The sequence below is a fragment of the Cygnus atratus genome, chromosome 4 (assembly GCF_013377495.2).
Source record: "Cygnus atratus isolate AKBS03 ecotype Queensland, Australia chromosome 4, CAtr_DNAZoo_HiC_assembly, whole genome shotgun sequence".
Taxonomy (NCBI): Eukaryota; Metazoa; Chordata; class Aves; order Anseriformes; family Anatidae; genus Cygnus; species Cygnus atratus.
This window is the reverse complement of record NC_066365.1, coordinates 74,735,960-74,763,449: the sequence shown is the minus strand read 5'-3', so window position 1 is coordinate 74,763,449 and position 27,490 is coordinate 74,735,960. Positions and strand designations below refer to the sequence as shown.

Genomic DNA, 27,490 nt, shown 5'->3' with positions numbered 1-27,490 from the left:
ACCCGTGGTTTGGGTGGAAGAACTCAGGGTTTCCGACACAACTTCTCACCCTCCCCACACGTCTATCCCCCCTGTGGTTTTTGGAGCAAAACCCAGGTTGAGGCAGACAGTAATGCATTTTATTTTATTTTTTAATTGATCTTTTGTAGTGCTCCGATCCCGAACACTCCCTAGCAGCCCCGGGAGGACAGGTCCCAGCCTGCTGCTTGCTCGCACGCCGAGGAGAGAAGGAATGCTCCCGGGATTTCGCGGCCGATGTTCAAAGCCATCTGTGCTCCTCGGGCCACACCGCCCCAGCTGTTTGGAAGCAGGACTCCTCGTGTAATCCCGATGACCCTGAGTCAGTTAAAGGCAGGGCCCAAGATCTGTTTACCTTGGCTCAGCCTTGCGGAGTCCTCTAGTTCCTCCCCGAGTAATGAGCATCCTGCCCGCGGAGAGGGGAGGGACGAGGAACCTCACCCCGTGACTCCTGGCTCTTTTGCCACCTGTACCCCAAGCCTCGGCCATGCCCAACAGCTGGAGTTTGTTCGGTATCAGAAAATACCGGAGTTGTTACAGAAGACTGAGATCCTTCTTTTCTGGGTGAGGATTAAGCTACTTCCAAAGACGAGCTCCAAGGTCACCCAGCGGTACTGGAGCCAAGAAAGAGCCCCACGGCCATTTTAGAATCCGTGCCAAATGAACCCAATGCATCAGACTGGTGTTCAGAGAGCTGAAACACCTGCTACGTATTATTCCAGAAAAAAGAAAAAAAAAAGCTGTTAGGGGAAAAAAAAATTGCTCCTTGCTACTGAAGAAACCCTCAGCCCTGCCCTCCAAGCGCAGCGCACCGACACGTTGCTGGCACAAGCCGAGCCCAGAACTTGTCCAACTGACCCAGTTCTCACAAACTGAACAAAACCATCTCGTTTTTGTTGAAAAAAAAGCAGTAATTCACACGAACCAAGGTACGTTTTCGGCATGTACAACTCACCGTCCCCTCCTGACCCATTTAGGCGCGCGTTCCCGCAGGGGGGGACCGCGTTACCCGCCATGTAAAAGCCTAAAATTACACCGCCCTACAAAGAGCTGGGATGAATTGACCCCTCTAAGCCAGCCGCTTGCCAAGCTTTTATCTCCCCCTCATTGTTAACCGACGCTGAAGCGGAATAATGGGACGACACAGGGCTACGCAAGGCACTCCTGCAAAGCCCTGCCTTGGCAACTCCATTGTACCCGCGCCGCCCGCGCTGACTATTGTATGTAGCTACTGGTTTGGAAAGGCAGCAGCATTTCACCCTCAGATATAGGTGTATTTATGATTTCTGTCCAATTACCGCTGGCTTCCGTCACGGCGAAGGGAATTAGCCCTGGGGTTGGAATTTGGAGCACAAAAGGCCGGTGGATGAGCGCTCCAGCTGTATTTTCTCGTCCTTCATCCAGTCTAGACTTAAAAGTCCCAGGACGCAGATGACTTCCGCTGCTCTGCCGCGGTATTAAAAAAGCAATAAAGGGAACAATAAAGCGTCACGACGTGTCTAAAATTAGCAGTTTACGAAACAATCCGAGTTTATAATACCCTGAGCACAATGAGGGCAGAGAGCGCAGGGGACGGCTATTTTAAAGCCGCGGGATAAAAGGGAACCTCGCTCAAAACCGTTATCGGGCGAAGAAATCTATCTGCATTGTGTTTCGGTTCTGATACCAACTGAAATAACTGCCTCGACGCCACCATGGTGCTGCTAAGAACTAGCTAAATTGAGGCAAGGCACCAAAAGCACGCTGCCTTGCCCCAGCAATCGATGCGAGAGCTGCCCACAGTTATTTTCTGCCGGGCTTTAGGTTCCCCTACTTTTGGCAGTGCTCTTCCTCTTTGCACGCTTTGGCTTCTCACGCAGGAGGAGCAGAAAATGGATGGGTTGCTTTCCACGTGATCCTTGGTTATATTCACGTTTCGGACCTCGTGTAGCACCGAAGCCGGGACTGCGAGTCAATGGGTAATTTCGGAGGAAAACGCCCCTGCAGCCCTTCTGTTGGTATTATTGTTATTTTTAATCGAAATCCTAAACAGGGAGCCACGTTTCACACAAGGGTAGTCCCAAAAGAAATACTCCTCCCGTCGCCTGAGAAGACGAAGGTGTCCTTTAAAACAGTATTTAGCCATCATGACGGACGGAAGGCATGCAGAAACCATGCAGGACTGGGAATCACGCAGCATCCAGCTCCTGCTGCCCCCACCATCGGTGGAATTAAAGGAATTAAAGCCCAGCGGGGGGGATGAAACGGCTGTGAAGGAGAAAGGACCTTTCCTCCTGGAAAAGCAGCAGCTCCCTTCCCAAGGAGAACAAGCGGATCCATTGGATCTGTAAGGGGACGGACGTGCCCTGAGCGCGGATCCAAGGGAAGCCCCTGGGGATTCTCGTGTAGGAGGACACCGGAGCTGGAAATGCCCCCGGTCTGCTTCCATTTCTCACACTTAAAGAAGGAAATACGAGCCCTGTCGCTCAGGACCAAATAAAGGTGGGCATTACGGCTCGTGTGGCCTCAGAAATAGCCACACGGGCACTCGGGTAACACACCGTGTACACGCATCCGTGTTTCAAGGACAAATATAACCGTGCAGTCAGCAACTGCGGGGCTGCTGGCACTCTTCAGAAATGTGATGAATAATCTTTCTTCCGCTGAGGCTAAAATAAAAGGTTTCCTTGTACGGGGTTTCCATATGACCCCCGCTGGGGTCCTCTAACTAAACACTCTCCTGTGTTTTCCCTCCTCCCAGGCCCTACGACCACTTGCTCCCTCCTGAAATTCCCAGCTTGGCCCCACTCCACCCTTCCCAGGTAAGAAATTACTCTCGGATCTCTCCGTCCCTCCTTGGAAATTCCTGCAGGGCCACGGATCCTCGCTTTCCTTGCCACCAACAGCAAGAGCGGCCACCCGGGCAGGTAAACGAGGCTGGTGGTGGTGCCGGAGCCTGATTCAGCTCTCGTTGGGAGCTTTAAGCTCAGCATCACCAACTGGTCAGATCCTAACAGGCTTCAGAAGGTTTTCTCAGCATCAACCTGCACAGACTATCAAGGCCAAAAGAGAAGGGAAATGAAATATTCGTAGCCAGCAATGCTCTGCCCCAACGGGTCACCCATTCATTCATAGCTCTGGGCAGCCAAGCTAATAGGATACGGTCTGTTTTTGTTTTTAATTATTATTTTTTTTAAATTTTTTGTGGGTGAAAGCAAATACAAAACCATTCAATTCTCAGCAGAAGAGTATTTGGTTACTAAGCCCCAGAGCTGACACCCTGCAGTCCTGGGAGATGCCTCAACTGCGGTTTCAGGACAGCTCAAGAGCAATAATTCCCCAGCGGGTTACACCCGGCGACATCTAGAAACACTCAGAACAAAGGCTAAAAAATAGAGAACAAAATAATTTAAAATATTTTAAAATATTAAAAGAAAAACACATTAACCTTGTGACAGAGCACTGTGACCTATGCTTGATTTGAATCCCTACCACCACCAGCCCCCAGCAAGTCCTCCTGCCTTCCAGACCTCTTTCCAGAAGGAAATGAAAACCACATGGCCTGGACAGGGACGGGACCCATTAGATCATCTCGTCCTACCCACCACACAGCAAAAGACGTTTTCCTACAAGAAACTTCCCAAATACTCCAGCCAGTCTTACTTAGAAAGCCCAAAGCAGCGGCGTTTCCACCTTTCCTCGTGGGATGTTACTCCTCCCCGCAGCCTACAACATCTCCCCGCCAGGCAGCCGTCCCCATTAGATTTTCCTTTTGAAAATTTCTTCATTTTCAATTTGCAGTCCCCATCTCTCCCCTGCCTACGTGCATTTATGAGCTACACTAATTAAACAGATTAATACCAAAAAGGAATTGCAGCTTAGGAATAAATTAGTGTGTTTTCCTTTTATCCTCTGTGCAAAGGACCAACGTGTCAAACAAAGTCTTGAGTCTCTCTGACATCTTCCATTTCTAAATTGGTCCCACCGCTCATAATTACACCTCCCCTCTACCCAGACAAGTTCATTTGCTTTCCTTCCCCCCTCCTTTTTAGGGGAGAAGGGAGGAAGGCAGAGAAAAGAGGGGAAAGAGTGGGATCAGGGGAGAAAGGAGAGGGACCCGGCCCATTAGAGCAGTCTAAGTGGTTACAACAGTCCCAGCATATATGAAAATTGAGGCTCTGATGAATATTCCTGGCTCGGTGGGATCTGGGTTTATCAAATAATTTGGCTTTTCCGCAGCAGGGAACAGCCCCTTGGCTCCCACTCGGAAGGAAGAGGGAGCCTGGCTTCTGGGCAAACTGCAGGCACCGGCTTTGAACACGAAGAACCAAGGTCTGAAACGCTGCTCTAAAAAAAAAATCACGTGTTCATACAAATTGGGCCTCACGTGCACACAAGTTTCGACTGAAAACATCCTAAGGAAAGCCTCAATCACAAAAGTCCACCGCAATGTGCCAGCGCCTTTCCTGGTCGATTTTAAATACAAAATTACACAATTTTACACCCAGATCCGCCCGTTGGGTTGCCCGTTGGTGGTATGAGCTGCTCCGAGTTACTTAAGATATTTTTGGGATTAATCAGAATGGAAATTCTCATATTTAACAAATAATTCCCCCGTTGACCTAAGAGCCCTCCTGCTATTCAGGGTCCCGGTCTGGGCCATTCAGCTGACACAAGAAGGAAAATAAATGGCAATTCGTGCTGGGGACTTTCTCAGCCCCCACTTTAGGGTTTCAACTCATTACAAACATTCACTTAAATGCAAGATCTCCATTTCCCGTGGAGGCTGGGAAGTGTAAAAAAGGGGGCTTTGGGGGAAAGATGAAGGCAACGGGGCGGAATTGCCACCAAGAGTTCACCTACACCGCTGCGCTTGGTTTGACGTGCTAACATTTGTCTGGCCAGCCACCTTAACGCCTTCTCGCTCCAAACATTTCACCTTTTAGTGTTTTGCCAAAGGAAAACGTCTTCCCGTCCAAGGGTCTGGAAGTTACGGGGACGTTTTTGGTGGGAGAGGTGTTCCGGGTAGGAATCCCCCTCGAGGAGGACGGTTGGGAAGCGGGCGCTGCAGAAGGGCTCTGTGCTCGCGTTAGCACCAAAGCTCACGTCCCACCCTTGTGCAGCGCGGTCGAATATTTCAAAATATGCAGCTGACCTCAGCGTGTCCACGTCTCCTCCGTGCCCTTTACTTTTCCGACTGCTTCTCCTGGACGGGAAGGAGGCGGGCGGCCGAGCTGCAGCGAGCACGGCAGGAGCCAGGAACCGCTGCAGTCGCTGGCCTGGCGCCAGGCTGGGCTTTTTGCGTTGAAAACGTGAATTACGGAGGGCTGTAGGAGCAAATATTTATTCCGAGAGCCCCAACGCTTATTAACAGACCGAAATAAAGTGGGTTTGGGAAATGGGAAAGGCAAATCAGCAGGGAAACGCGGAGCACGACCAGGCAGCCTGCCCTTCTTTTGCTGCACCTCTTGGCGGCGAAGGAAGTGGTTGTAGGGCGTTTATTTGCAAAACTGCAGCCAGTAGATCCAGCAGCAGCAATGCCCTCCCTCGTGTCGATTGTTCCTCTGTGCTGGGAACATCTGATGGGCGGGCAGGTGCCCCTCTCCTTCCTTGGCTTTTTGGAGTCGTCGATGCCCGGAATCAGAATCAGGACCAGAAGCGTTATTAGGGGAGGCGCAGCATGGGAAGGGCTGGCCCCTAGCCCTGTGCGTGCTGTTTCAAAGCCTCCGAGGGAAAATAAAAAGCCCTAGAAAGGCCACGACTGCTGTCAGCGATGCGAGTACCTCTGAAAAGGTATTCTGAAAATGGCCTGGCTGTTGGGAGAGGGAAAGCATTAGAGAAATTAAAGTGATTTAGGCAACGCTGCCTAATTCTTCCCCTTCTGCATGTAAAAACCACCGGGCTGTTCCACCACAAGTAAACCACTCTGAATGCAGCTCACTGCTTGGAAAATCACCGAGGTCAAAAGCATGGCAGAAAACAAGAAAAAAGGATTAAACAAATGGATGATATAATCTGCGCAGCTATAATTCAAGCCTCAGAGGTACAAATAGCTGCACCGCGGGGCTCGAGCCAACCGCTAATTTACAGCGCTGCCGGGCCGGGGGGGCAGCTCCCACCCCCACAAGCCCAGCAAGGCCTAATTGCTCCTTTCTGCATCTCTGACACCTTCCTCGGAAGCCCTACAGCTGGTGCCAGCTCGCAGAAGGCACTGGAGAGCCTGAGAAGTGGAGGGATGTGCCTCGCTGCCGCTGCGACCCGCACGGTCCTGGTGCTCTCGTGGGGCCCCTGCGCGAACCAAGGGGAGGTGGCTCCAACCCACGGGGACAGGAGACCATCAGAGCCCAATATTTGCCAATCTGATGGAAAAGGAAGCGATGGATTGGGTTTCACGGTGTTTTTACAAGACCTGAACTGCGGACAGGCGCTTGCTGGGATATTCAGAGACTTCTGAGCACTTCAGTGTCCTTGCAGACCCCCCTCAAAACTCGCACGGGACGCATCTGGCGTGGAGGTGATAGGACCATCGGCTGGTGGGGTGGTGGCTTTCAGAACGGGTCACCCGACTGCTCCTGGTTGTCCTGCTGCAAACTGTACACGCGCCAGGACAAACGTGCACTCACGAGGAGAAACGCTTTTGGGTGGTGCACCCTTGAGTACTGAAACCGAAACGGAATCTTTAAACACGTAAAATTCTGGCTTACGGCACGGGAGGCTTTGGAGAGGGGATGCGAGCCTCCCTCTTCGGCCAGCTCCACCTACGGGAAGGACCTCGGAGAGCATCTCTGGAAGATGGGGTGCTCTTTTCCGTACAGCAGCAGCCACACGCTCCAGTTGGATCAGGAAAGTAGGCTGCTGAGAAGAAATAACCTCGCTCCTTCCCGAAAGCAAAAGCCAGACAATTCGGATGAAATCGGTTTGGGGCACAAAAAAGAAAAATAAATGGGTTTTGGGCTCCTACCTGGACAGGGCACAGCACCAGGGACATTTCTTGGGGTCTGTGACCACAACCCCATCACCCTCACATGAGAGCGGTGTTAATGCTCCATTATCTGAAGGATCTGACCAGCTCTCATCAAGGGGAGGGTCTAGGACAGGAGTTAAATGTAGGACTGCCTACATTTTGCCTTGTATTTGATTGCACAGTCGTGCCTTGGGCAATACCCGACAGCTTTGGGAAAAGCATGCTCAGAACCCGACTTAAAGAAGAAACCAGAAGACCAGCACTGAGGCAAAATCCACCAAAACTATTCAACGAGGCCTTTGTAATTTAACAGATCTGTATTTTTGATTCGATGTAAAAGCAAGGGGGAATTCCCTTCTGACACCGGGTTGCGCAGACGTCTATTGGGGCCAGATGGAGCCAGCCCCGCCGTGGGCGCAGATTTCAACAGGTCCTGCAGATGCAGACCACCATCGTGCCTTTTCTGGTGAAGCACCAAAGCACTTCAGAAAAAATCTGGCTCCCAGCAAGCAGCAGCAGCTCACCAGCATAAGAAAATAAAGCCATTCCGCTCTCAGTTTCATGGCCAAGGCTGGGGTTTACATCCTGCCCGGCATGGATCCCAGGGGAAAAAAAGCGTGAAGGGGTGCACCAGGAGCCTGCTGGGCACAGTCCAGCTGCTTTCGTGGTGGTACCGAGCAGCGATGCTCAAACCAACCACGGTATGGGGACCAAAAGTGATCCTGAGCGTGCCGGTGACGACCTGCATCACATCACCCTCACAGCATTTTCGGTTAAGCAGTTGATGAAGATGAATCATCGTCTCCAGCCAGCTGACAGCGTTCGAAACGCACTGAAACAGGCACTTTAATAACAATAGAAAACTCTTAAACACCTGCCTGAGGGGTGAGCAAAGTAGTGGCTAGCAGATAGTGTCTTCTTTTATTAAAGCACAAATAAAATTGAAGCGGGGAGATGTTTGGAAGCAGTTAATGCAGAAGAGAACGCGGGTTGCCCACCCAACATCTTCTGCTGAGCACCTGGCTGATGGATGGGGACTTTTGGGGTGCTCGGGGAGCTTCTGTGCCCGTGGGCACCCAGCTGTGTGCCTGCCCGAGCCAGGGCTTGTGTCGGGGAGCTGGGGGCATCGCTGCGACCCCGCGGGCTGGGCTGGCGGCTGAGCAGCAGATCCCTTTCCTGTGCTCAGTCCTCTGGGGAAAGAAACCTTTGTAAGGCATCTGTGAGCTCTCGTCCAGCAGATCTCGGCCTCCTCACAGCTCTGCAGGAGGCAGAGCAGCACCAGCGACGTGCCATGGGCTCTTCTGGCACCCGAGCCCGCTGCCCTGCTCCCAGTTTTAGCAGAAGCAGCGACGGGTCGGTGAGCCGGCCCCGAGCGCGCGGTTGGCGCCCGCGCAGCTGAAGGCAGTGAGCCCTTGCAACGGCGGGCTCAGAACGGTTTTTTAACTGTAATTTCGGGCAAGGCTCAGCTGTGCCTTCCCGGGGACACCTGCTCTGGGGCCGAACCCCTGAAGAGCTCCAGCCCTGAACCCCAGCAGCTCCAGCCGTGCGCCCATCCGAAACCGACCGAAAGCATCCCGGCAATGCCTCCCCTGCCCACCAGCACCAGGGGGTCCGGCCGGCCTCTCCTGGCCAACCCAACCCGATTCCTAAGCTTCAGCCCTTCCTCGGGTCATCCTTCTTGCCGTCCCATCCCCAGCTGCTTCCTTTTCCCTAGGCAGAGCCCGCATCCCCTCCCCGTGCTGCTCCGCAGGGAGGAGCGGCGCGCAGCAGCGGGCGGTAACGAAACCCTAACGGTTTGTGGCTGCAGAGCCCTTCCTGCTCCTGCCCCCCTGCACCTCAGCAGCTCAGCCAGCGGTTTAGGTGCTGTAATATCCACTCGTCTGGGGAGGAGCAGCAGCAGTTAATCCACAGAACTGGTTTGTCCCAGATACAAAGTCTTTTGCAATAACTACGGCGCTTGGGTGCCCCTCAGCTCCCTAGCGGCACGGTTTTGTTCGCTCAGTTTGGTCACTTCTCCAACCCCCTCTACAGGACTGAAAGCCGTCCGTGTTAACATTTTGGGGTGGCTTTTTTTGCTTTTGGTGGTTTTTCTTCATTTTTTTTTAAGGACGAGGTCCATTTCTGCTGGCAGACCTCCACCACTTTGGCCTCGTGCTTCCTCGGAGCTTGGCATGAGGTGAGAGCCGAGGCTGCCCACAGCATCTCCTAGGGGAGGTGCGGGCACACCGGCACGCTGCACCCGCAGGGGACTTTGCAGTGGAGAAAGGGAAGAGCCACGGAGAAATAAAGCATGGTTTTGGAGTATAAACTCCATCCCTAATGAAGCGTTTTACTTTGCAGAGCTCCTTCCCTCTCGCCAGCTCTCCAAGGAGCCCCCTGACCTTGCTGAATTGCGCATCAAAGCAAATGCTCGCTGCAGCAGCAAAACCCCATGGGTTGAAATATTTTTTTCCCCACATCCAGTAGGCTTCAGCCAGCATCCCACCCGCTCCCCCAGGACACCAGAGCCAACTCCGACCCAGGACAGAAGCACCTGGATAGCAGAGAAGGGGCAGGAGAGCGGGTGTACATCTTGCAAAAGCACCAGCCTTGACAGGTATCTACACGCTGCATTCAAAAAGCAAGTCTGGGAGTCAAATTCACGAGCCATTAAGCAACAGTCACCCAAAACCGAGCAGCACTTTAGCACTTTCCTCCCCCGTGGCCTCCAGATAATCCTTGCTCGATCCATCAGGAATAATTTACCTCTTTCCACAGCGAGCGCATCCCTCGGCGCCGCAGGTACCAGCCGCCTGTCCTCGGTCTAGGTGCGGTGACGCCTGGACCAGGCTCAGAGCAACTGGCTCTACTTGTAAGAGTGATGAAGGTTTTTGTCTCAGAACTGGAGGATTTACGCATCAAAAGCTCGTCTGCCTCTCCCCACCTGCAGCAGCTTACCTGCTACCAGCTCCTGCTTCCCGAAAACCGCGTCTACCGCCGACCATCACGGGTGGAACATCGCGGCACCGCGAATACAGCGCTCCTCCAGGGGGTACTGCCTCCAGCCTGCCTCATCCCCCGTCTCCATCCTCATATAAACCCCCACGATTATCTATTTGCCCTGAAAACGACTCGGTGTGAAAAGGGAACAGGTCCCCGAGCGAGCAGCGCGGACCTCGGCGGTTCCTCCCCGCAAGCAGCTCATGCGTGCGCGCCGTACAAGTGTGACAAAGCCGCCCGACCGCAGCCTGGAACTGCCAGAGCTCCACGTGCTGCTTGCCAAATTCCTGTAGCATATGTCAGTTTTGTTTTCTTTATAATCACGGCAGAAGCCACAGAAGATTTAGACAGCGATGTTAAAGGAAAGGGCAGCGGTCAAGGGGGATGACGCCTCGTGAAAGAGGAAAGTGAGCCTGAGGACAGGGGGTTTCCAGCGTGTCGCTGCTGGAAAGACCCGGTAGGCTGATATATTTAACTTTCAGCAGTGAACTTGGAGTATTTGGACTACAAAACATTTAAATGACATCACGAGAAATGCACTCTCAACAATGAGAGAGGCGAAGCTAGCCGTGTCGGTAGGCGCGGACCTGTTGAGCCGCATTGCTGACCCGCATTCAGCCGTCGGACGGATCGCTCAGCACCCCGCGGGCTTTACGTCACGCCGTAAGGTCCTGGGGCAGGAAACCTGTGGGTGCGACTCCGTAATTTCACGGCCTTCAGCTTGCATAAGGCGGACCTGGATGTTCTCATCGGTCCCTCCGCCTTCAGTGCCCTCTCCGCACGGTGCTGTGACCACGTTTGTCAGAAGGGTGCCCCGAATCTGTCACTAAACAGCCTATAAAATAAATGCACTCATCTCTTTACCAACAAACCCAAAGCAGGGCTGGTTAAATTTCCTTTCCGTGCATTATTTAGCAGGCACTTCTGCCACCTAGTTCACCCCCGGGGTTTCCAAATCCCCCTGCAAAGGCGCTGACGTTTGGCAGCCTCCTTTGCCCCGGGGAGGCCACGGCCACGCACGCTCGGGGTTTCCTGCCGCAGACCTTTCATCTGCTCTGCTTCTTTGTTGGGTTTTTATCATCAGATAGCAGGGACCTGACCTGTTAACACCCCCCTGTGACGGTGAGATGGGGGAAAGGAAAGCCAGCATCAGCACCGAGGACGCCCTGGAAGAGCAGGAGCGGACAGAGGTGACTTAAATCAAAGGAAACACGCACCGCTCCATCCTTCAGAGGCACATCCCGGCCTCCCGCGATGACTAAGAAGTCCGAACGTCTTCCCTTCTGTGTTTTCACTTCCTCGACTTGTCATCTCCTCCCATTGTTCTCACCAGGATTAGATAAACTCTCTGCTGGCAAGGAGCGGGCGCTCACCCCTGTTGCCCAACGCCGCGCACGCAGAGGAACGCGGGTTCCGCTGAGGCTCAGTAAGAAGAAGATCTGGTTTGAGCTGGGAAAGCAAACATTTGAATCACCTCGTATGTTATGTGATGATTTGAAGGAGATTTTCTTTTCAAGGAGACACAGATCAGCTCAGCCTTTCACGGGACCAAAGGCAACCAGAGCAGAGATGTGTCTGAAGTCCCTGACGTGACAAAAAAGATTCCTATAGATTCAGCTCCACCAGCATTAGGCGTAAGTGTGACTGTAATTAGCCTTGCTTGATCTCAGCGCAGACACAATGTTGAGGAAACCCTCAAAACCCAGCAAGCAAACGCCACCGAGAAGCTGAGCACAGGATGCAGATGGCAGCTGCAAGCCTCCTGAAAGTTTGGGCTGTGGTTGCTACCCCCTGCAACCACCGGGCTGGTGCAGCTTCCCGTCCCGCTCAGGTGCCAGGTACATCGGTTGCTGCCAGCGGTTTTTCAAGACCATATTGCAAAAAAAAAAAATAAAAAAATCACCCGTTTCAAGATTTCTCTGCACTGATCGTTATGCCAAATTAGCATACGGGCTGCAGGCGGCATAAAAATGAGGTCTTCCTAAAGACCTGCGAGGGGAAACCTGTCTGCAGAACGAGGCACCAGAAAAAAACCTACTGGTGAGGGAGGCGGCTGCCAGCAGTGAGACGGAGGGTGGAGGTGTTTGCTCCTACACAGCAGCTCCAGGTAGGGCCAGCAGGTCCCTGCACGCTTCCCAGCGGGGTTTCTGTAGACAGTTGTCTCGTCCAAGTCCTCAGCCCGAGCGCTAGCCATGTGTGCTCAGCGCCGATGGTTTGTGAAATGGGTCCTCCAAACCTCGGGGTGGTTTTGGCACTAACAGGCCAAGAGGTCAGCTCGCATCAGTGAGGTCAGGTTCGAGGAGGAAGGTTGAAGCTTCATGGAGAAGAGGCCTAGTCGAAGTGCCTGCAGGACTCAGGAGCACAAGCACCAGAGATCTGCGATTTCTGGTCTCAGGGTAACCTCTGTGGGTCTGAAATGTCCCCCAGGGCTCAACCTGCACATCAGCAAAAGCCAAAATCTGAGAGCGGCCTTTAAAACTTTGACAAGGAGTACAGCCACCAGCAGCTTTGATCAAAACTGTATCTTCTAAGATCAAAATCAATCTTCTAAGTGGGGTGAAAAGCCTTTCTCAGCTTGGCCACCATCCGAAACAGAAGCCACCAGGGTGAAGACCTCTGCAGAAGAACCAAGGTCTTCCCGGCCACCGGACGCATGGCGAAGGGACATGGTGACAGGGCTGGGTCATCTCCTCCTTGCTTCTTCCGCAGTTTGCTCCCAGCTGCCGTGTGATCAGTGAGAGGACAAAGTGATGGCACAAAATGGTCTTCCTGAGGAGTTTACCTTTCAGAGTGGCTCCTGGAAATCTCCTCGGTCCCCTCCGAGGGCAGCCGGTGCCTCCGCGCAGCCTCCCTTGCAGCAGCAGCAGCGCTCCAACAACAAATTAAATTTCAAGTTAATAAGGGAACGCATACCAGCAGAGCGAGCCAACCACAATTACCGACTATTATCTGCCAGGAAAGATCTTTCAGTTATTGTGGGTAGCGCTGAAAACATCGTCTTGGTGATCAGCGCCGCTGGAGACGGCGAGAAGAAAACCACACGCGTTGAGTATCGCACAACGCCCCGGGGCACGGCGCCTTGCTCCCCACCTCCCGAAGGATGCTGGCAACGCGGCTGGGAAAGGCTCAGGGAAGGACAGGGATGATCTGGAGGAGGTGAGCAGCTTCTGGTGGGCTTTCTTGGAAGAAGAAATGTGGTTTCAGTACCCCCACCCTCAACAAAACGTCGCAGCAGGCGCTCCGCGCAGCACCGGTGTCGATATGACTGTCGCCAACCCCCTTTTGAGCAGCTCACCGCTCAACCTGAACTTCTAACCCGCTCAAAAACCCCACAAACGCACACAGCCCAGCTGTGTCTGCGGTAGCGAACCATTATTCATCACAGAACCATCTCAGTGGGAAAAGACCTTCGAGGTCTGCGCGTCCAGCCTCTTGCTTTGGGCGTGCCGCGGCGCTCTTCCCAACCCAACGCCGCAGATGCGAGCGGTGGGACCACGTGTGCACCACCAGCCTCATCTCCCACACCTCTGCATGACATGCTAAATTGATCTCCTAAAGGAAGAAATTCTCCTTTTTCCCCTATCAAAAGCAGTTTTTGAGTAAATAGGTACACTCTAGACAAAGCCTGTTAGATGAACAGCCCAACGGGTTCATCCTTTCTACGGTCTACTTTCCTACTGTCTAGGAAAATGAAGGATTATCAGCTAATTATTTAATACCAGCAAGTTTAGTCAAATTTTAAGTGACGATGATGGATTTAGCATCCATTCAGAATTCTGAGCTAAAATACTAAGCCAACCTCTTTACGCGAAGCCTGGTTTTAAGCCACCCAAGCTTCAAGTGATCCTTTCATAGCTCTTCCTATTCCTACGAGACATCGTAATTTTAAATATTGGATAATTCGAGGCTGCAAGCTTGAAGGTTTCTTTGAAACGTCAGCTTCTTGCTTTTTGAAGACAGACTGATGGCACTGTAGCTAATTTGCTTAATTAGTAATTTACAGGAAGATCTCTCTAAGAGAACGTAAAACCCTTCAAATGAAACGCTCTAAGTGCAAAATCAAGAGACCATCCATAATGGGTGTTTACGCCCATCTTCTACAGATTTTGGGCTGTAGTTCCTGCTGTTGATGGACTTACTCCTCCCAGCCATGGAGCTGAACCTCACAAAGGTCAAACACAACTGTTCCAGGTTCTCCCTATAACCGGGAGCGTGGCTTTTTCAAAATCGCGCCAAGACGGAAAATCGGATGAGAAGGAAAGAGGCCAGCAGAGAAAATGAACACGGGCATCAGGATGCTGTCACACGGCCGCATCCGCCCCGGATGGAAGGAGTTTTCCCCAAACTTCAGCTGCTGTGTGCTGTCCCCCAGGCGCACAAACCTTGCAAAACACCCATGGGTGCTCGTGGAGCGCAGGGAGAAGGCTCGCACAGATGTTCGTTTTGTAAGAAATGATAATTCATGCAAATCCCTGCTCCGAGCAAATTCCACAGTAGTGCATCTTATCGCAAGCCAAACAGAAAGTACAGATACATTTGAGATCCATAAGCCTGCATTAAAAGAATTTGCTCTTGTTACGGCTTGAATTTCCCCCTCTCCCTGCAATTCCTCTGCCGGGTAAGCTATCCAGCACCGCCAAACCCTGAGCAAACCACTAATTCCAGTGGTGCTAAAAGGAAGCGTAAACCCCAACCGCGACATAAAGTAACGCCTGTGTTAGAGGGCCAGAGATATATAGAGATATAACACACCCTGCACTCACTCAGAAGACTTTCTTAAACATTTACAGCCCCAAAAATGTAAGAACAAAATCCTGCTCGTGGCGTTGGTCCCACCTGGGCTCCCAAGCGTCCCCCCAAACGTTGCTGGGTTTGGGGTGTTTGCCACCGTGGTGGGAACTCAGAGCCTGGAACCTTTCCAAGCTGCTCAACCCAAATGTTTTAAGAGCTCAGGTGTACATGGAAGGTCCTGAAGTGTTATGTACTGTCAGGAGGCTTGTGTAGAGCCAGCTAAAGGGGTTTCCCCTTGGTAAAGACACACCAAAATGCAGAGGGAGCGAAGGAGCCGTGGGTGCCCACATGAGCCCCAGGGCAGGAAACCCAGAGCAGGAGCCAAGGGAGATGCCGCGGGCACCCACCCGTAACCTCTGAAGCACCAGAAATCCCTTCCTCCAGCTCCTGAAGACCCTCTCGGGACTTTTTTATCCACTGCAAAGGTCAGCTCACATTTAGGTGCCAAAACAGTGCCCTCCAGCACCCCGACGCACTCCGCAGCCAGCCTCAGCAAGGCCAGACCCCAGGTTCTCGAGCAGAGATCTCCAAAACTGCTTCTTTTTAGCTCCGTGCACACTTGGGTTTTCTTTCCCAGTGTTGTGCAACAGCTCGGTGCTTTTAACAGCAGGGATTTTCCTCCGTTTCATTCACCAAGAACTAAGTACTCCCTTACCGCACCTGGAGACGGACCAGCTTTCCACAGAAGCTCAAGCTGGCGAAAATAAACGAATAAAATATATTTTTAGTTTTTTTTTTTTTTTGGCGGGGGGGGAAATGGTAAGCTAGAACCTGAATTCCAACTCAACCACGAGGCTTCTGCAGAACAAAAAAATCCCTGTGCTGAGCGCTCTCAAACGGGAGTCGTGCCCCTTCCAACCCTACGCCAACAGAGCCCGCATTATCCTTTGGGGGAGGAAGTCGGATTTTTTCCACTTAGCTACGTTCCCAGGTAACTCTTAAATAAGATTTCCCTTCCCCTGTGTTTAAATGGACGCTCTGCTCCGAGACAAGGATGTAATGCCTTAACGCCCCTCCGTATTGCCGTGGCTGTGTACTGAACCCTAAAATAGCGACGAGCGGTCCACCGCCGGCGAGCTGGGATTTATTTCAAGGAGAGGGCAAATTCCGAGAGGCCAAAATTCACAACGCTTCTTCCTACCTTAATTATCGTCAGTAAATCGTCCACCTGCATGTCATTAGGAGCCCATAAAGGTTCTTCCAGCGGTGCCCCCTGCAAACAAACCAAAAAAACAGCTTTTAAAACCAAGCAGTTACAATTCGGTGACGTCTTTGCACAACAGAATTTCCACTGCAAGGCAATTCCACGCCGTTTTACCTACACGCAAAACGCTCATTTTTGTTACTGAGACATGCTTGGAGGCAGAAGGAATAAAAAGTGATGATTTTGAAAACCACAGCTAGGAAAAGGAGAGACATCGTGTTCGTGGCTCCGTACGAGTGTGCATTCACCCAGGGCAGCGGGGATACGCGTCGCAGCAGTTCTGTATTTGTTCATTTTTCCCACCCAAGCACGGAGGCCAGCAAACCCCAAATCCATCCCCACGGCTTGTGACGGCCACACGCCACCGGGGTTCCCCAGATCCAAGCCCCTCCGGATGCAGACCTTGGCTGTAGGGTCAAGTGCAGCCTACTGCAGTTCTCCCTCCCAACACATTGCGGACCTACACCAGCTCTTCGAAGCCAGGTTTGGCCCAAACCACAAAGTTTCCACAAGCAGCTCCACTGTCAGTATTTTCACGGGCAATTTATCCATCCGTGCACAAAGCTGCCAGGTTCAGTCACAGCCTTGGACGGCACCGATGAGCTCGTGAAAAATCTGAGGCCGTGGCATTTCCAGCTTTAGGAAGTGGTGCCAGGACAAAGGCTGCCCTTCCCCGGTTATTAATGTCATCTGGGAGCTGAACGAGAATCGACGAAGCTGTTTTGCAAAAAAAGAAACACAAAGTTTTTGCAAAGTCTGGAGCGCGACGCACGCGGCGGGCGCTCCCATCGCCTTCCAGGAGGAAGCTGACGTGGTGCCGCAGGAAAAACCTATGCTGGGGGGTAATAATCATAAAAAATCAAATGCGAAGCCAGAACGAAAGCTGGAGTGAGGTGGCTGTAAAACTGGAGCAGCAGAAGGGGATTCCTGATGGGCACCTGGCTCCTTCCGACGGGCTGGGAGCTCAGGGGGCCACCTGCACAAACACCTCCTCGTGGTACAAACACGAGAATATCGATGGCCAAAGGGCAAACGCATGACAGCCCACCTAGAGAATGGCACCGTTACCATCTGTAGTGGTTATTTGTAGGTGTCAGTGTTAGCGTGTATGTTATTTGTGTGTACGTTCGGATGGAGACAATTCAACCAGGTAAACCCGTTCTGTTAGGGCACATTAACAGTAAGGAAGATACTATGGCTTTAGGAAGGAGCTTCCATTTTCTACGGCCAAAATTCAGTTCTCCAGTTCCCAGAGCATCAGGAAACCCAACACCGATGCAATCCAAGCATTTCTGGAGAACACAGCAACACAAAGCTGCTCGAGGAGGGGCTTCAGCTATGACAGAGACCCGGGGACTCAGCAGCCAAACATCTCCCAGCCAACGCTGCAAGCTTCGAGATCCCTCTGCACACCTTGCAAGCGACAAGGACAGGTGAAGGAAAAGTTTCCTGCGCGCTCTCCTATTTTAGATTCACTGGAAGAACGTTTTCTTGCTAAGAAGCCAGGCGAATTGGCCGCGTGTTTCTTGAAATGCGCAAGTAGGAGAGGAAGAGCTGGGGGTTTGCAAGCTCGCTGCGGCTCCATCCATGTGAGATACAGGTTCAGGAACTAGGAGGGCAGCTATCAAAGAACCCCGTTTACGAAGTGCTTTGGGGTTTGCAGCACGTGCTGGGGCTCGAGACAACTCCAACGGGTTTGTTATTGCAGGACATTAAGGCTACAAAACGCTGAAATGCTCAAGATCCGCTCCCCGCTCAGCCGGGGTTGACAACGGTGGCTTACGGTTATCGGGCTGCTCCGTCTCTTATTAAAATAATTAAGGGAGCAGTAAGCCAGGTATTAGTCGGCTAGACAGAGCAAATCCCACCGCCCGCGTAATCCACCTGGAAGCCAAGTGTTTCCAGGGAAATCGAAGCTGCCTCTAATCCCTACAAATCTCGGTACAGGGAGCTTTTATTCTCCTGCCTCCTGCCGCGAGTTATTCCTGCCGCACGCCCCTTCGTGCTGCCAGAGCTTCGGGGGCAAACCGACAAGGAAATTAACGTTTTGGTAACAAAGCACAAATTTTGGATGCTTCAGACGCAGCGTGGCGTGGGCAGCGTTACACTTGGGTTGAAAGCAGACCCGCTTCCCTCCGCGCTTGGTTTAATCGCACGTATCAACGCACATAAATCAGGACAATCTGAGCGTAAACCAGGTGTGGTTGCGCTGGTTTGGATGGGCCGAGCATGTCTGCAACCTGCCATTTCACCAAAAAGGGGCAGGAGACCTGCAGGGACCGCTGGCACTGCCTGAAGCTCTAATTCCCCTTCCTAAACATCTCCCCTGAGCCCCCACTGGCTGATTTACGGAGACAGGTAGAGGCTGCCCGGAAAATAAACCACCAGGGCGCAAACACTGATACGCACAAGGAAAATAATGAAGGGTAGGAGACTCAAATCCCCTGTGCTTTAATTATGTGCCCTGCCCCAAAGAAGCAAGGCAGCCCCAGCAGGACGGGAGCTGCCGAGGGTGGCTCTGCTCCTGCCTGGCCAGCACCAGGGCAGCTCCTCAGCTCTTTCCATTTCCCTACCAGAACCTCTCGCCAATTTAGCTGCCAAACAGGATCGTTAGGATGAAAAATCCTACCTGGGGGACTCGGGCTCTCTCTCACTTCAGAGGGAACCCGAGCTCGGTCTGTTCTCCGGGATGCAGCCAGGAGTGTTTCCTCTGACAGTCGTGCTGGCACTTTGCCTGGCTAAAAAACGCGCTGCAGAAGAGCCCCGAGCACTGACCCACTGCTAAAAGTGCTTAAAAACATCAAATGCTGAATTTTCAGAGAGTAACGGGGCCTAAATACCAAAGCAGCCCAGGAAGGGAAGCCTGAGTAAAAGGTTTTTAAAGGCTTTCAGCCTCAGCGTTCCTGCACTCCCGCATCCTTTCGCCGCTTTGATGGGATAAATATCAGAGGATGGTTTTGGAGCACCCAGAAGCTGCACGTCCCCGGAACGGAGGCAGAGCACAGCCCAGAGACCCCGACAAAAATCCCGTGGAAGCACCCGGAGGAGCGATGATCAGAGCCACAAACGCTGCTTGCATCCAGGCACGGCGAGCAAACCCCAATCGACCCGCGGCAGAGGGAGCAGGAACAGAAACGAGATATCACGGGGATGCGAAAGCGAGGGCTGCCTCGGAGGGGGGAAATCCTAAAAGGACAGCGGGGTGGCAGGCTGAAACCGGGGGACTCCACGAGCAGAAGCGCACTGCCAAAGCAATTAGCGAGGCACTAACGAAGATAACCAAGAGGCAGCGCTGTGAGTGCTCAGCCAACAAACCGGCCGGGGCCCCTCTCCAGCTCCCCAGCTCGACGCACGCGCTTGAGCACGAGCTGATGAGTTGGGGCCTTTTTTTTAATTTTTTTTCCATCTTTACCAGTAGTTCAGCAGCAAAAGCAAACTCATCTCTGCCTCTCCAAGAAGTGCTACGGCTCCTGATGCGGTCCAGCAGCAGCACCCTGACTGCTGGAGCTTCCCAAGCGCCCCAGATGCAGAACCCCTTGGCTCAGCAGCAGTGTCAGGCACTCGGACAGCTCTTCTCCCCACCCCTGAGTGACAATTAGCTTGTGTCTGCCCCCAGCACCTTAGCTTGGGGTGGCAGCTGAGCCAAAGATATATGCTAAAGGGTTTGCCTGGAGACTTTCCAAAATAAACTGGTTCAAAAAAGGCAAACACAAAACAGGCGCTGCCTGCAACCATCAGCTGGAAGCTGCTAGGAACAGAATACAGTAAGATTTCAAAAAGACAGGTCCAAAAAAATGATTCCTCAGTTCCCCTTAAAGCATAAAGGCAAGGGGGTTTTGTTTCCATCATGAGCAATTTCTTTAATTGCTTCTAATGGAGCCCAACCTGGAGACCTGGGCCAGCCCCTGCCAGGGCTGAGCTCCCGGCACCCGCCGCCGCCCCGACCCGCCACGGCAATTCCTGCAATTCAAGTCTGGCAAACAATTGCTGCCCTGAAACGGGACAGCATCCAATCGTTATCTCCTTTCTTGTAAGAATTAAAAAAACAACAGACAACCCTCCCCCCCGATACCTGCATGTTTCCCGTGCAGGAGCTGCCACCGCGCAGGCACGACCGCGGCGAGCGCCGGGACTCCTCGCGGCTCTGCCCGGTGATGTTGCTCCTCTCAGCCGAGCACAAAGCATGGCAGAGCTAAACGAGCGAGCGGGGCCGGGGGGGGGAAGAAGGCGCCTGGCTGCCTCCCCGACGCCCGAATGAGCTGGCAGCTTGCAGAAGGTAAATCTTTAAATCTTTACCACGCTTCTCGGCACGGCAGCCGACGCGCAGCCGCCTTCGCTTGGGTGCCAGCACCGCCGTACGTCCCCCCTGGTATTTCATCTCCACCCAGCTGTCCTCACCCGCCCTAAGACTTCCCTCCCCCAGCAACCCTTTATTAAACCTCTCCAAAAATCACTTTTTTTGGGTGCTTTTCCTGTACCCACGCTTGCCGTGGATGCATCCCGCCCTGAATTAACACGGGGCAGACACCGAGCCCTGGCCAAACACGTTAACCCAGCATTATGGGGAACCCAAAATTATGTGGAAGGGGCACCCAACCTCCTGTGCGAGGGTTTTGTTTGAGCGGCTCAGCTCGCCGCCACACACCTGATAAGAGGCTGCAGCACCGACACACCCCGAGATAAACCCCAAGGGTTCGAACCTTCAAAACTCCATTACGCGCGCTGAGCGAGGGGGGGGAAACAAACACCTAAAGAAAAAGGCTCTGTGCGTAACGAGACCGTTTCCCTCGGCAAATATTTCTGCTTCCCTTTCCTTGCCAGATCTGCGTGTGCACGCCGAAATGGTGCCCTTGTGTTTGCTTAGCCCCGGGTCGTTGCCTCCCGGCGCCGCTCCTACGGACGATGCCCAGCACCGATGCCCAACGCAGCAGCACACGGCGGTCCTCTCCTGCTGCTGGCCAAACTCGGACCTCGCTCTTTCGCAGGAATGTTGGTAAACGCCAGAAGACCCCTCCAGGAGACCCAGCAAAGCTTTAGGAAAAGAGGCATCGTCTACAAATTGGCCGGGAGGGGTGGGAAAACCAAAGGCACCGCAGGGGTGGCCACGGACCCTGAGGGCCAGGTCCCAGGAACCCAGCGGGTGCTTGCTGGGAGATGGCAGAGCCGTAAATGAGAGGTGCTAACACCCAGTTTGGGTACTAGCAGATATTCAGACAGGCTGTGACCCTACCTGAACACATTTTGGGGTGGCACGGTACCCCTGAGCTCTGTGCCACGGACGTTAGGGCTGATGAGAGCGTCGTGCGAAGGGCAACGCGCAGCGCAGCAGCCGAGCTCTCGCTTCCAGCTCAGCCAAACGTTCGCAACCTTTTAATTCCTCTTCCTCTTGAGACTTCCTGAACACATATAAATACTTAGGAAGGAAAAATAAAAATGCACATGACTCGGTCAGCCTCCCTGTGCACGGCTCCTGCCCGCGGCTCGGTGCTGGTTCCCTTTCCAGGAAGGTTTTGGAGCGCACGAACGCGCCAAACCGACAGCTATGCCTCTCACCCCTCAATTCCCCAAATGTTTTGGAGGAAAATCCCACGGCCCCAGCTGGCTGTTTCCCTGCCAGCTCTCGAATTCAGGGATTTCTATTCCCAACGAAGCGAGAACGTGGGCTGCTCCTGCCACACACGCACAGGGCTGACACGGCCAAGGCTGCGGCGTGCCGCGCGGCCGCCGCCTGCTCCGCTCCCAAATCCCCGGCGCCGCGACGGAAACCTGCTCCGCAAAAAGTTTTTGGCTTTACGGGGTCCGGGGGCCAGCAAATTCGAGCATTTCTAAAGGTTCCCGTCCCAAAACATCCCCATCCTTTCGTCAAAGCCCACCCCACGGACTGCCAAGCGGAGCCACAGCCGCTGGAGCGCGCGTTTTAGGCAGGACCCTGCGGCGCAGCAGCTCGCCCGGCGGCGCTTTCAGCCCTTCCCGTGATTTCCTGCAGCCTCTCGCACGCAGGAGCGGGGCAGGGAAGCCGAGCAGCCCTCCAGGAAGCTGCCTCGAGAAAAGAAACTCCAGCCAGACTTCTAAAAATGGTTATGAGCTTCGGACGGCGATAGGATGTGCTTCGTCCCTCCGTGCAGATGGGTTTCTGAGCCCCGGCTATAAATACGGCATTGTCGCGGCCGGGACATTGTGCTGTGCTCCTCCGGGTCACAAGTTCAGAGCTTGTGGCGGAGCTGCTCCGAAAGCAAGGGCTCCTTTAGGGCCGTCATAAACGCCTGAGTTCCCCAGCACCTTTTTTGCTGGGCGAAGGGTTTCACATCGCGTCTTTTATCCCCGTGACCGGTGCTGATTTGGACCCCCCGTCAGCGCCTCTGCGGCACATCCTGCTCCGATTTAACGATGGACAGATCCCTCAGCAGGCTGTGGCGGTGCAGCATAAGGGTTCGACAGAAAGGCAAGCTGAAACAGTGAAAAAAAATTAAGCCACAGCAGCTGAGGCCAAAGGAAGAAGGGTTTTCACTCCTGGCACTCACACTCTACAATTTCGGGGCGTTAAGGGAAGATTTCCACCTCCAGGCTTGACCATCAGGCTCCGATTTTAGAGCCAGTGTCAAAACAAACTGCGGTTTTTGACGACATCCACCAGCTTTTTACAGGACAAGGAACCATCACCAATTGGTTTTGCTTGCATTTATTTATAACTGGCTTGAAACACCCCCCGTGTGATAGGGGCTGCCCTCTGAGTAGCTCCACGAGCACAAGGAACCGACCCTTTCCCCAGTCCCAACGTTAGCTCTGCTGCGGCTTTTAGGGTGGAGGAAATCGGAGAGGTTGGGGACGCACCCACCTAACGGCACAGATACCCAGGGGATCTCGGAGGACCTGAGGATCTGGGGAATTAGGGCGCGAAACGAGAATTATGGCAGGGAACCTTCACCTGCAGGTCTGAAAGCATCAGCCCCCTCGATCCCAAAACATTACAAAGGGGTTATGGGGCAACTTTCCGGGGACGCAGCTTGGGGGCTTCCAGCATAGCCACGTTGTGGTCCAAACCACCCAAATCCCCCCCAGGCAGCCAGAGACCCCAAACCATGCTCCCTGTGCAAGCCACAAGAGTTCTGCCAGAGAATTTTGTCGGCGGGGTGCTGGGGATGGCAGGAAAAAACCCGTGGGACTCATGGTGCCGGCAGCAAGGTCCCCGCAATGCTGCACAAGGACGCTGCACAATTCCCACCCTGGGAATTCTGTAACCCCTGGATGCACGCTGTTAAGCCTGGGGATGGAAACCAGAGCCAAAATCCAGGGACAGGACCTCAGGGACAGGACCAGGACATGGACGGAAAGCCTACGGCCGAGCTCTGGGCCCAGATGTTGCGTGCAGCTGTGGGGCTTCACTCGGATCCGTCGCGATAATCCCCCTCGGACTGAAGATGCAAGAATGCAAGAGGGCTCCCTTTTGTTTTGGGGTTTCTGCTTTGTTTTGGGGTTTCTGCTTTGTTTCACCAGCACAGACCCTGCAGCCAGCAGCCTGGCTCTCTGGCCATTCTCTCAGTACCGCTGTACTTGCTTAAAGACACAAAATGCTGCTTTAAAGGGCTGGGTTTGGCTTTTATTGCAAGCCACACATCTTCAGTTCGAATCTGCTCATGTCCTTCCCCCGAGAGAAGGCAAACCTCCAGCCAGGACTGCTTAAACCACTGCCTGTCCCCCTGGATACCCCATCCCTGCCTTAGCGGCTATGTTCAGTACGATCTGTGACCTCAGCTTCTTAAAAAATAATCCGCAGCGAAGGTGCCAAGCGTCAGACACCCACCAGCACCCTCGGTGTTGGTGTTTTAAACCCTGAAAGCCCACTGCAGGCAAAATTTGAAAGGCTCTGAGCTACAAAACCCCGGACCAGAGCGCTTTTGAGTTAAACACGTGCCACCAGCGCAAAGCCCGGGTTACCAGCACGCCCTGCGTACGACCGCCTCCCCCTTTCCTTCCTCTCCGTGGCCAACGACGCCCTCGAGAGAAGTTTGTCTTAATTTAAACGTAACGTTGCACAGCCAAATTGCCAGCCCACCTGGGGACTCCTCCGGCCGACCACGCGGAGGGAGGCAGGCGGGAGGCACGAGGGTGAAGGAGCACGCGGCTGCTTTGCATGGAGCAGGCTGCGCCGGCACAGCGCTGGGCCAGGGTTTATTTTCCCCTGTATCATCCCTTTTTTTTGCTGTATTTACCAGGCACCGAGGAACCGAAACTTCTTCCTGCAGATCATATGCTGGTCAGGCCCTCGGTGCCCGGGATGCTGGTCGAGGCTCGGCAGTGGGATGTCTCCAGCCTACCAGCACCTGCAACGGGCTTTAAGAGAACAGCAAGGCAGCTAAATCTACCTCTCATGTAACTGTTCTTCCCCCAAAATCTCCGCAGCCCTAAGGAAAGAAGAAGAAATCCCTTTAGGGTGGGTCCGTGCTGCGAGCAGGACAGGCTCCCAGCAAAAAGGAGGTTGAGTTCCTTTTTCTGGCTCCACCACCACGTTTTTTTACCCTGCTCTATCGCTCTTTCCTTACCATCCTAAATCCTGTATATTCAAGGGAAGGTTCTACCACAGAAACTTTCACTGCTGGTAAGACAATCGGAGAGCAAGCACGCACGTACGCGAGCAGCAAAGCCCCCAGCACGAGCTGGGCGCAGGTTTTGCAGCAGCCCCAGCTGCGGCCAAGTGCGCTCGTGTTCCCACAACACCACAACAAAAACATCCGAGACAACCACTTCTCTTTTACAGATACTCGAAACTTGAGCTAATTTCGTCTGTTTTCCTCCCGTAGCTATTTTCAGCGCCGTTTTCCCTGCTCTGAGCAGCTCGTTCTCCAGCACTGCCGATATCCACAACAAATTCGCTCCGTACGTTGTTTATTCCGATTAAACGTCGGACACTGCCATGCTTCTGAGCAGGCAAGTGCCAGCAAACCCCAAAAATACAGAATTAATGCATTTAAATGTGTTACATCTAAATGTGTTGGGCCATTTAAATACATTTAACCCAACCCCTAAGGCTGGGTCATTTGAACAGCAGCGGCGGTGGCTCGGAAACCCCGCGTGCCCCTGAAGAGTTAAAACGTAGTTATGGAGACGGGCGCGATTAAAATTCTGGGCGAGTGTATTTAAATCGCAGGGAGAGCCGAGCTTGCCCAACTGGATAGTCAGACCACAAGTTCCCCCAGCCACGGCTTTGATTTTTTCCACCGCGACGCGCACAAAAAATCCTCTTCTGCTTTTAGGGCCCGCACGCGGGATCACGCCGCGCGTTGCAGGAGACGGCTTGGGAAATGATTCCCACTTGGGAACTGCTGCCGCTTGGTGCTTCTGTATCCGGGAACTGCCCCCGTGCTGTTCAAACCCTGCCCACAACCACGCTACCTGGGCACTTCTCGGCTTCTCCTTTTGAAACGCTGCCGGGATGAAAGAAGAGACGATGGCATCTCGCTGTGGGACCAAATCCCTGCCCAAATCAGCGCACGCAGGAGCTCGGGATACGACCGGAGCCGTTCGTGTCCCCCGCACGCCCCATCACCCCTTAAAACTGTTTTTATCAGAGAGCTTGGTCTTTGGGGTCCCAGAGCTTCCACTCTCGGGTTGTTTTCAGGAGGGAAATAACCCAAGATCTGCTGCAGAGCACCGCGACATGGGGTGCTGGGTGTTACCCTGCCCTTTCTGATCCCCATCCGAATTATTCTGCCGGACACTGCTGCTTTTTGAGCAGAGGCGGCCGGGGACTTGCACGTGGACGGAGCCACGCGGGGACAGGCTGCGCCCCGCAGTCACCACCCAGGAGCTATGGTACAGGAGCAATTTTGCAGCCTTATCCCATGCACTTGGCATAAAAGTGCTGTGATCGACAGGAGCCACATCGATGGGCACCCCAGGGAGGTCCGGAGCAGGAACCGACCCCCAGCTGCTTTTGGGTCCCATCAAAATCCGCATTCGGCTGCTCCGGGGCCAACAAGTGCCTGTGCACGTGGTAGGGCTAAAACCAAACTGATCTGCTTCGTGCACGGCCCGAAAAGGCTGTTATTGTTACTATTTATAAGCCACGTATATAAAGGGATGAAAACTTCACCCTAAAGCTGAGCCCGGAGGGAAAAGCCTCCTCCGGAAGGTGCTGGGGACCCCGCCGCACGTCCCCGCGGGGATGCCGGCCCCGTGCACGTCCCCGCCGCCCCGCTGGGCTCCCGCTGCCTTCCCCGGGCTCGGCGCTGCTTTTGGAGAGAAAAAGGGAGGCAGGCTGAAAGGCAGAGCTGGCAGAAGGGAGCCGCGTAGGTAACCAGTGGCAACTGTGCCTAATCCAGCGCGGGGACAAAACCGCCGGCCTCATTCTTACCCGCGGCACGTGTCGGGCCGAGCGTGGGCACGGCCGCAGCCGCAGCCTTCTCCGTTCAGTTTCGGCTTACTTTCAGAAGGGTTTCTCTTTTTATTAATGATTTCAGTCCTTTTTTTTTTTTTTTTGACAAACGAGATGAGGCTGGAGCTGGTTTGAGCATAAAGGAAGCACAAAAGCTTTTTCCCCGGCATACGTACTCAGTGCACAAAATAAATGTATTCTGGTCTGTTATTTCCACAGTGCTGGAGAAATTGCCAAGAAATAAGCTGCTCTAATGCTCTTGTTCTTGACTTTTTTTTTTTAAAGTATTACAGGAAAGAACAGATAAATACTCGACATCACGTTGAAGATAATGAGCTCAGCAGTTCTCTGCCCGATATTAAGGACACGGCCCCAAAAAGATGCCTCGGTGCCAAAGGATGCAGCGGCATCTGCTCACCTCCTAGGTGCATCAGCAGCAACGCAGGTCAAGATTGGAAGCCAAAAAATCTTAGAAGAACACATTTGTTACTGATTTTTTTAGAATTTGCTAATCACCAACCACGCAGGCTAATGACTGAGACTGGCTGCAACCCGATTGCTAATCCCCAGAATCACAGAGCTGTAGGGGTTGGAAGGGACCTCGAGAGATCGTCGGGTCCTACCAAATCCATCCAGATTTTCGGTAGCTTCTTCAACAACTACAGGGTGGCTAGTTTTTATTTCTTAGAGCTCGAACAGAGTACTAATTTAGTCGGTTCTCAGCTGAAAAAGCATTGTGGCTTGTCCCAGCCGAAACCAGGAGAGAAAGGCAAAGACAAAACGAAGACAGAAAACCATTTTGCCTACTTTTGATCTATGAACATATCGGAGGCAGGAAGGACCACAGATGCATGGAAAGATGATGAGGAGAAACATCTGGTGCCCGCTGGCTGCACCAAGATACGTTTGTCCCTTCTTCCCCAGCACCAGGCTGGGAACTTAGCAGCTTTCCTGCACCTCCAAGGAGGTCAAGGAGAAGCCAGGCTCTGCATCAGACTGTGTGGTAGGAGGACACGAGAGAACGGATGTGAGATGAAGCGAGAGATGTTCAAACTACGGAGAGAAACTTTACCACCATGAGGTCAGTCAAGCAGGGCATCAGGTTGCCCAGCGAGGCTGTGAAATCTCCAGCCTTGGAGGTTTTCAAGAGCCACACGGATAAAGCCCTGAGCAACACGGCCCT

The 27,490-nt window shown here is 53.2% G+C and overlaps 1 protein-coding gene across 5 annotated transcripts in view; it reads right to left on the bottom strand.

Annotated features, from left to right (window-relative positions):
- The window catches only part of PTPRA (protein tyrosine phosphatase receptor type A), a 104,813-nt gene that overhangs the window by 40,520 nt on the left and 36,803 nt on the right, over positions 1-27,490 (bottom strand). For 4 of the 5 annotated variants that reach the window (XM_035547485.2, XM_035547487.2, XM_035547488.2 and 1 more), the window contains one exon: positions 15,873-15,944. In XM_035547485.2, coding sequence (XP_035403378.1) covers positions 15,873-15,905 — 33 coding nt within the window. In that variant the 5' untranslated portion in view covers positions 15,906-15,944. Of the gene's footprint in view, positions 1-9,706; positions 9,805-15,872; positions 15,945-27,490 lie in introns of those variants that run through there. The other variant, XM_035547482.2, reaches the window with a different exon arrangement.